The sequence below is a fragment of the Drosophila erecta genome, unplaced genomic scaffold (genome assembly GCF_003286155.1).
Source record: "Drosophila erecta strain 14021-0224.00,06,07 unplaced genomic scaffold, DereRS2 tig00000126-arrow-pilon, whole genome shotgun sequence".
NCBI lineage: Eukaryota > Metazoa > Arthropoda > Insecta > Diptera > Drosophilidae > Drosophila > Drosophila erecta.
Genome location: NW_020825209.1, coordinates 3,900,971 through 3,910,735, shown reverse-complemented (window position 1 = coordinate 3,910,735; position 9,765 = coordinate 3,900,971). Strand labels below are relative to the sequence as shown.

General features: G+C 45.3%; 1 protein-coding gene across 1 annotated transcript; it reads right to left on the bottom strand.

Moving 5' to 3' along the window:
• Positions 1-1,926: 1,926 nt before the first annotated feature.
• On the bottom strand, positions 1,927-4,419 carry LOC6550935. The gene is made up of 3 exons (XM_001976937.3): positions 3,387-4,419; positions 3,043-3,315; positions 1,927-2,789 (listed from the first exon to the last, which is right to left on the bottom strand). The coding sequence occupies exons 1-3, from the start codon at positions 3,462-3,464 to the stop codon at positions 2,694-2,696; spliced, it is 447 nt and encodes a 148-aa protein (XP_001976973.1). The 5' UTR covers positions 3,465-4,419; the 3' UTR covers positions 1,927-2,693.
• Between the last annotated feature and the right edge of the window lie 5,346 nt (positions 4,420-9,765).

Here is a 9,765-nt window from a genome sequence, read left to right as displayed (position 1 = left end):
GGTAAAAGCGGTCAGGCAAAGGGAGACTCGAAAGTTGGCCAAAAGCGGGTCAAGGGGGTGAGAATGGGTGCTAGGCCCGCATTTCAGCGCGTCATTTGGCCACCGCAGTGTTTGGCCTGAGTGGAATGGATTGGCTGGGACGGCAATGCCACAAAAGAGCCCAAAAAAAGCGTAACAAATTAAAAAATATCCTCTTTAAGACAATGTTTTTTTGCCCCAACCAAAGTATATAAAAATATTTAAATCGTTTTACATTAATTATAGTTCAGGCATAGTACACAGGAATTTGATTGCTGAAAGTGAAATCGAGCTCAAGAACCAAAAAACTACAGTAGAATATATCGTATTGTTAAAAAAGTTGGTTCACTTTTGCTGTCCGATTACGGAATTTTGGCCATATTAACCACATTAATTTTGCCAAGTGCAGGACCAAGCCAGATAAATTGCACAAGGAACGGCGACTTGACTTTGATTAAATGCGCGTTTGATTTGAGTATGATTTCATTAATTAAGGACGGTGCGCCCCCATTCCACTCAATTACAATTTGTAATTTGGGTAACAGTTATCATTTGAGCCAGACCCTGTGGTTATTACGGCCTTTATGCGGAACTTTACTCACTTGCCATCCATTGATGTTTTATCGCAGATATGTCCGCAGCTAATTAGGCCAGAAGGGAATTAGCCAGAACAGCTAGCGTTGCCATGGCACTTTTTCCAATTGAACTGCGAACCACGATCTAAAGAATGGTAAAAGAAAATGTTTTAAGCTAGCCGACTTCCAAATTGCCGGCTGCATAAATCATTTGCTGGCAGGAAGTGCGGACCCTCGACATTTCCACAAATTCTATATGAACTCGGTCCACACGATTGCATTTCAATCACTCAAGGATTGACCCCTTGCCCCGCTTTTCCGCTTTTCCGCCTTTCCGCCTTTCCACTTTTCCACTTACCGCCTTGCCATCCCGAGTGGAGGCTGACTAACTGGCAAACAAGACTAATTAATTTCACTTTACGTGACTTGCATGGCCGAGAGCCTCGATGGTGGGGCAGAAATTATGGCACATTAGGTATGGGAAGTGCTAAGAGGCTGCCGACGGAGAAATAATTAAATGATCATTTGGCTAAGAGGGCGAGGAAGCACCGCAAAAAAATTATCTACTTACACCAGCGCCAAGACCACATAAATATATCAATTAAATGAAGCTCGTATGGAAAAGGACATGGTTTTCTCTGCTCAAATAGCCAATAAACACACGAGCCCTTGAGCGGCATGGCAACTCGCAGCACTTTTCAGGGTTGCCTACTGCACTTGCAAAGCATGGGAAAACCCTGTTATGCCATGCCTGCAATGCGGCTCCATTTATAAACATTTATTACGTTTTTTTTCGTCAGCGGCATTCGTTTAGCGGCATAAAACACATGAATATATTGCGCTCTTCATTACGTTGTTAGGCGTACTTGGCTGAAAATTTGCTAACACTCGGCGAACAACTAACTATGAATAAATCGCGCCAGAAATAGACAAGAATCGAGGCGAAAACTTCATCAAACTGGCAACAAAAGTAATAATAATGAGGCAGGAGCCCCCAAAACAACAGCAACAATAGACGAGCCAAGTGCTTTTTTGTGGGCCTTGGGTGGTGGGTGGCTCAAAAGATTTGAAAAGCCAACAATGGCAACAGCTTACAGAGCACCGAAACCGAATGAAAACAGAAGCAGACAGGGGGGCACCCATAGTGTACCTGTTTATTTTCAGTTTCAATGCGGATGAGGTAAACAAAGGTGTGCAGGTTGGCGATATCTTTTTCATCTAGCCGGCAATGTTTGGTGAACATAGCTTTTTGGGCAAGCAAACATGGTCACATGGTAGTTCCGTGTAGTAAAATAATAAATAAAGTGGTCTTTAGAGTGAATGAATCAATATACTCGTACCTTTTGAGAATATTCGTTTGCACGATCAGCTCTTTATTAAACAATTGCTATTCAAATTCACTTAATCATATGCACTGTCGTCATTAAAATACCAATTACTCATGGCATTTACTCATTATGTATGTTTTATTTTTCCAATACAAAACATTGATAAGTTTATAAATACAACAGTTCAGTGGTCATGAAAAGCATTGTGCGGATCGATATTAAACTAACTACTTCAGTTAATATTAAATTGTGACACACAAATATAATTTACTTAATAAAGGTAAAAAAAAATCTGTACAGATATATATGTATATATATTATATACATATATGCTGTATGTATGTATACATATGCACGCTTTGTTAGCCAGTTATCAGAAGAAGGGAAGAAGCAGAGCCAGAAGGCACAATAGAACTATATCTTTGGAATTCGCTCTCTTGTTAGTAGCTTCTCTCGCCCTCTGCTCGCTATTATATCTAGGTTATTGCTCCGATCGACTGGCTTTATCTTCTTCCCTTCGCGACCTATATCTAGCGACTATTAGATAACACATACGGTAACTGTTCCCGCGACAAAAGCTTGCCACAATTCCAACTTCAGACTTAAATGCTCCCAGCAAACGCAAGCGATATTCGCTCTCTCAAACTCGCACACAACACACACGCACACGCGCTCACAGATACGCGTCCGCACACAGATACTCGCTCTCTCACAAACACACACAGTAAGCCTAAAGTAGTAAGAGCCACCAAAAGCTGGGTTCGAGCCAAGTCTAAATCGTTTGGGTGGCCACCTCCCGCTGGCGACTGCGCCTGTAGTTTCCATAGGCCTCCAGTCCGTTAATGCAGAATGCAGTCAGCCCGAAGAACTGGAAGGTGGACAGAGAATAGGGGGTATTAGACGGGTCTACAGAAGTTCAGCGCAGCGACTGCATGAATCAGACTGAATCAGCGAGAATGGTGAGCGCTTAGAGCGGCTCCAGCTGGAGGCGCAGTGTTCCAGCTAACCACAACATGCATTTGGGAGATATCTCACAGATACCAGTATCTTTCCTTGTTCAATTGTTAGCCAATTGTTAGAACACTGAGCCCTCATGATAGTGGTTTCCGAACGCAACTCACCGCCGCCGCCGTGTAGGCGCCAATGTCCAGGGAGAGGACGAGTCCGGAGGCAGTGAAGTAGGCCAGGGCCAATGAGGAGTGCACCGCCAGGGACCAGAGCGTGGGATCGCAGCGGCAGAACTGGCGCTGCCACAGGCGGAGGTACCTGGCCAGGAGCAGGCAGCCGGTGGCCACGAATCCGATGGAGACCACCGCCAGGTAGAAGCTGCCGCGGAAGTTGCTCACGCGCACCGGTCCGCAGATGATGCACAGCATTCCAACAAAGCTGCACAGCTGAAACGCGTACATACACACACACATGCATTAGGGGATACACAACGGCACATATGTGTAAGGCCAATTACCAAACAGGCCAGCTTGCACAGGCCCGGCATGCTGAGCAGGTACTTGCGATCGTAGTCCTGGGTTCCCGTGAGCGACATCGTGGCAGATACAGATAGATTTCCAGTGGGTCCGGACTCTCCAGCCGGAAAGATGCCTCTGAATCCAGCAAATACACCCGGAATACAGCCGATATAGCGAACTTAGCACAGCGCCGCTGACTAATTCATATTGCGCTCGCCAGCACGCACTGAATGCCACTGAAGTAATACAAACAACACTGCTCGCAAACACTCAGAATTCTCCCATCGCCACACTCGGCGAATAAAACAACAATTGGGAGCGCGCGCGAGAGAGAGAGAGAGGGAGAGCGAGAGAGAGAGAGGGGTAGGAGCAACACATGGCACAGTGGGGCGGGAGTGATCAATAAGTGTATTGGATACTTTAATGAATTTACACATGTTTAGGAGCAGATTGGCTGTCTGTGTTTATAGGGCAGGATTAGGCACTTTAAGACAAATTTATTTATTTTTTTATTTCCCATAAATGAATATGCCATATATATATATAGTGTCGTCTCAATTACTGTGGATTTTTGGGGTCTGTCGCACTCGTGAAGTTCAGTTGAGTGGCGATTTTGAATGCGTGAGCCACACTTCTTCGTTACAATATACTAATTTTCGTTGGGGGTGCTAAGGGGTGAGAACACAGTGTGACTCACTGACCTCCAGGGATATACTAAATATATATTCACCAGGCAAGGTGACGGTTACTGGGTAACGGTAAGCTTTCCATTCGTGTGATGTGCCGAGCTTTTATGAGTGGCATTACCTTTGGATTTGAAATGCAGTGGAGGTTGGGCCCCTACCACTGTGCATTCGATTTTCCATCTCTATCTTAGAGCCAGCATCATTCAAATTGCATTTGTTATCGGCTATGGGCGAATCGCTTCTCGTTATTTTAATCGCTATGGCAGGCTAATTGATTAAGTTACGACGCGGATGAATCGCAGCACAAATCCGAGTGCAAATGGAACTGCGAGCCACCCAAATTAAATGCATTTTCGTCGTGATTCACATCGCAAAACACAAACAGTCCATCCACATATCATATCACACCAAACGGAATACGTAAATACACAATCAATTTAGTGGCCAGCTAAGTTGACGAACTTTGAACACACTCCCCACACGAAAATAGTGAAAATTGTTTATATTTCTCCATTAATACTCGTGTACTATTTTCCACATTTAATCGTTAAAGTTCGAGCCCTTTCTCGCTACTCATGCACTATTTTCCACATTTAATCGTTAAAATTCGAGCCCGTTAAAGACTCATAGCCACTGGCATAGGGTAGCAGTCGAATCACCCTGCCCGACATCAAATTGAGTTATATTAATTGACATGAGCGAGCTCAGGAGAGCTGGCTCGTTTATGAAATGGGCGCATGGGTGGCCCCATCCCCTGACCAAGGTCACTTGCACAATCGCCTCGAGTGACTGAGATTCAGAGACATTCACAGATTCTAATGCGGAGCGGAAAATACTGAGTGGGATTTGTGTGCCGAAAGCGGCCACAACAAGCGGAAATGAGCACGAAAAACATAAATGAACTGCACTTGAGCAATTTAACCGATAAAGTGCAGTTTCCATCTCCAGGGTAACAAACAGTCATACGATTTGTATGATTTCTAAGGCGCATGCATATATACACATGCAAATGTGGGAGACATGAGATTTGCGCTCATCGATAAGCATCGAGTCATCTGGGAAGCTGGGAAACTGGGAAAATGTGCGGAGGAAAAGCGAAGAAAATTGGCTGGAGAGCGGATTTTCACTTGAGGGCGTGCGAGTCTCAATGGCAGAAAATTATGATTACCTATGGACATTTCTTTGATTTCCTTAAGACTTTGAGTTCAATAGGTACGCAGAATGATGAATGAGCCCCTCAAGCACTTTGAGCACTAATTTGAATATTAGCAAAAATATCTAAATAGTTTTTAGCTTATACTCAGTGGCACGTTACATTGTTTAGTGATATATCTCGCCTGCGATTCATGCACATGGCTGGGTTTTCGCTACGCATTCGGGCATTTTCCATCGCTTTTCCACCCAGTGTTATGGGGCAGCGGTGCGGGGAGGGATTGGAAATGTGGGTGTAACTAATTAGGAAAGCATTCGCTGTAATTGCCAGCTGCTGCATCAGCGGGATTTTGTTTGCTTTGGCGACAGGAGAACGGGTAGCAGGACCAAGGGAGCGACATGTGAGCTATTAGGGAGTATTCTGGCTTTAAAACTCCAGATGCAGACTCCGTTGGAGCTCTTTAGTAATGACAAACTTGGCTTTAACTTGACCAATTAGTCGAGAGTTGGAGTAACCGTTTGCAGGCAGATAGACAGAGAGCAGGCAGATAATTAGTTTCAGGCACTTTGGAGGAAGTTCGAAAGAAAGCGGCAAGTTGTGCCGGAGCCATTTCTCAACCTCGACAAAGAAGTGTGCCAGCTGGGTATCTGTCAGATACAGATACTGAGTTGCCCAGCTACACGGCTCGATTTGAATGCAAATTTCGTGCAGTGGCTGTCAGACTCTGCAGCTGACGTGACAAGACCAAGAACCCCCGAATCCCAAGCCCCTCATCACGCCTCGCGAGCACCGAAATACCCCAAAATAGCAACGACCTCAGCATATCTGCCAAGTGAATTTGAATCTGATATGCCCTTCATCTTTGGGTGCTTTTTAGCCGCCAGCCAGCGCCATCTGACAACCACCCCCATTGCCCCCCGGATTTTCCAGCTTTTCCAGCTTTTCCCCCGGGGCACAGAACATTTATGCGCCTTATAAATGATTATCGTGTGCACTCAAGTGCCAACGTCATCAATCAATGGGCCAAGTGCAACAGGATGTCCTTGGCTCCATTCTTTAAATATCCTTTATTTGCTATCTGTATCTTTGTCTGTATCTTTGTCTGGGGGCTCATCTCGTATTTGTAAGCTCGCTGTCATCTCAGATGTGGTGCGCATTCTTCGACAGCTTTCAATGATGTTGTAAACGAATTTACTTGAAATGAAAATATTATTAGGACGTGAAGTATAACTGGTTTCCAGGGCATTAAACTTCGCTGGTGGGACTGCCGTTTTAAGCTCGGTTTCTGCGGGTAATTTATGCTAATGAATTGCCAATCAATCCGTCAATCAATCAACGAAAATACATTTTCCTATAGATCCCAATAATGACCTGCCCGTGTGTATGGAAAACAAAAAAGAAAAAAACGTTGAGTTTCAAATCAATTTAATTGGCATTTCATTGGCCCGCTTCCCCTGCTGAATTGCGCTCACTTTTCACAAGCTCCCTGCGACTTTTCCACTTCATCTTCAGTATCTGCTCATCGCCGAATTCAGCTGCCGCTGCACATTTTAAAGCAATTTTCTCCGCGTGATTTTTGATCAATTTATTTGGCCAGGTGGTCCACGAACACCGAGTTCGATTTGCAACGATTTACGACCCCTACTTGCCACTCATGTAAACGCTCCGCTCTGCTGGCGCCGCTCTGAAAAGTTGTCTGCCATGTCGGAAAAGCCAGTTACAGGTGCAGGGGTCCCGTGGTACTGGCACCCCAATTGTTTTCCCTGCTGTGTGTGTGTGTGTGTGTGCTTTCTTTGCATTTCGATGTCGGCAAACTCGAATTGAAAGCGTGCCAAGGAAAAGCCACAGTCAATGTGCCGAGGAAATTGGATTGGCACGTAGACCAATGGCCACGTAGTCAAAATGCCAAGGAAATTTACGTTTGCATACCGTTTTGGTGATAACTCAAGTACATGAAGTACATGTATGGTAAATAATATATACACTCGATGTGGAAACCGAGTGCATTCGGTTAACAAAAGGCGAGGCCATCTTCAGTTCGGTTGGCTGCGCCCTAATTGTGGTTTTGGTTCTTGCCAACAAGCCAGGGAAAGGTAATGTGCTCTTCTATATTATTTTCTGTATCAATTAAATTGATTCGACAAATAATGAATAAGTATGCTTGTTTTGTGCGCATGCTAACGAATGCACCAATTAATGCGCCCGAAAGTATGCTACAAAATATTCCGCATCACATGCAAGTGACGCAAACGGAAAGGCTTAGGTTTAATGGAAAACAAGCAGTTTATCTTTGTGATACGAGTGTAGTTTCTATTTCTTTCGCCTTTGCTTTCGCTTGAGACCGATGCAAATTAGACGTCATTTGGGAAAAGTTATTTTTAATCAAGCATTTCCACCGCAGCTTTTTTCTCTCCCTTTCAGCTTTTCCCTTTCCGCCTGCGCCAATGCAATTACGCAATTTATGAAATTACGACAGCACCAGTGACTTTAGCAACAATTTTCGATCTATATAATAGCAGCGCACACAAAGACACCACACACACACACACGCGGGGAGAGAGGAAATTGCTACCTACACACACATACGTACACATATCTATGGCACCCAAGGCAACAAGCGGGAAAAATGGAAATCCAAGCTGATGATTGGCCACACCCACACACTCAAACGCACACACACGCACACACGCACACATGCACACAGCATCCCGCTGCATATCACATGTAATAATGAAATTATCAGTTAGCAGTTGCCAACTGGCTGCCTTCCCTTTCGCCGCGGGCTCAAACTAACGAGGTGCCCTGATCAAATCAGAAACGACATTAAGAGTTTTCAATTTGCCGCTGCGCACACAGATAGAGCTGGATAAGAGCGGAGATTTTCCGGAAAGGAAGCGATGAAAATTTGCCTCAAGTGCTTGCAAATGCGTGGGCGTTTCGCATTGTGCGCAGTATAATTATAATTAAATTGCAACGTTAAGGGCAACTATGTAGCGGCCTCAAGAACTCCAGAAAATCCAGATGGCAGCAGTGAGCTGTTGTAAAAGTGGTTTTAGCGATGAAAAGTGCACTCATCACAAATGGCATTATGGCAGCATAAACTCGATGCAATCACCTTTCGCACAGGTGGGTAGCTGCATTCACCACTTTGTTGCCAATACACGTACTTATCATAACGTGCAGCTGCGTCTTTGCACAATGTACTCGCAGTCGAAATGTATCTCAAATCGGGGCATTGCGCAACCTAGATACATTCGAGCGCCACACTGACGCACAGGACTCGCAGGACACGTGCAACGGATTTCCCTTGTCTTGCATCCTGGAAAAGCCTTTCCTCATAATCATAAAGCACTGCCGAGCACTTTATTTTGGCACACTTTTGCCAGCAGATTCGCAAGGTCACTGCGGTTACAGAAGCTCTGGAAGTAGAAAAGCCGAGCTAACATTGTTCAGTGAAAGGTATTTGTGCGTACAAAGCACCCGTAACAGCATTAAATTAAGTAATGTAATTTCTTGTGGATATTAAAACTAAATAATAAAAAGTACGCCTTGGCCGATTTCCCCTGGCTGGTCGATAAAGACGCCGGAGTGTTTTTATTTATTTTATTTCGCTTTTTATGGCCGGCTCATTCATGTGTCTGTGATACTTTGATTGCAGCAAAACGGGATCGTTAAATCAAAACAACGATTCCCGCACGCGTTCGCCTATTACCATGATAAATGGCCAAGTCGAGGGCCAAGGACCAAGGACACGGGCAATCCTCTCCTCCAACCGGGCTGGAGTGGTGAAGGGCAGCAGGGCTTCATACTCGGACTTGAACTCGGACGGGGCACGTCCGTTCCGCTTCTGTCTGCATTTGATTGGCATTTCGGCATAATTGTATGTTAATAGCCGGCGAAGCGATGACCAAGTGGCTCAGCAGCTGCTGGCTGCAGGCGGGGAAGTGGCTAATGCCGAATTTATTTCCTACACTGCGAGCAACCCGAGCAGAGTTCATTGAAAAACTAGCTAAGATTTCGGATTCAAAGTCCACAGTTGCATGCCTTTGTCTTCCCATTAAATTGTTTATTATAGTGCAGGCACAATAACTCTGATCGCTAGAGGTTTCGCCAATAGATAGATAGATACTTTATCTCCTCGTGCAGCCGCACACACACACACACGCACACACGCACACCCGCAGCCTAATGCTGTTGTCATACGCGCTTATGAGCTTGACCTTGACATTGGCAGTGAAAACGCTGATAAACTAAGCCCTAATCCAGTGGCATTATGTACATTCGGCACTTTGCCACCAGACAACCGAAACCAGAGTCAGAGCCAAACAAAAAATAAAGCCAAAAGCCCAGCCAGCTGTGCTTTCATAAAAGTCCTGCCAAGGACGATGGGCGGTGGTTTAGTGGGTGGTGCTGGCCGGCAGTCCGAGCCAAAACAATGGCCAAGTCGAAAATAGAAGGGAAAGAAGCCGCCGTCGCCGCCGCCGCCGCCGCCGCGGAGATGGGAAAGCAGGAAAAACACCGACAGCCAGCGAAATAAAA

Bases quoted from the DNA above. Each gene is read 5' to 3' on its own strand.
- LOC6550935 (XM_001976937.3), bottom strand. From the start codon at position 3,464: ATGTCGCTCACGGGAACCCAGGACTACGATCGCAAGTACCTGCTCAGC. The intron at 3,316-3,386 runs GTAATTGGCCTT...TACGCGTTTCAG, and splicing joins TGTGCAAGCTGGCCTGTTTG to CTGTGCAGCTTTGTTGGAAT. The intron at 2,790-3,042 runs GTGAGTTGCGTT...TCCACCTTCCAG, and splicing joins GCGCCTACACGGCGGCGGCG to TTCTTCGGGCTGACTGCATT.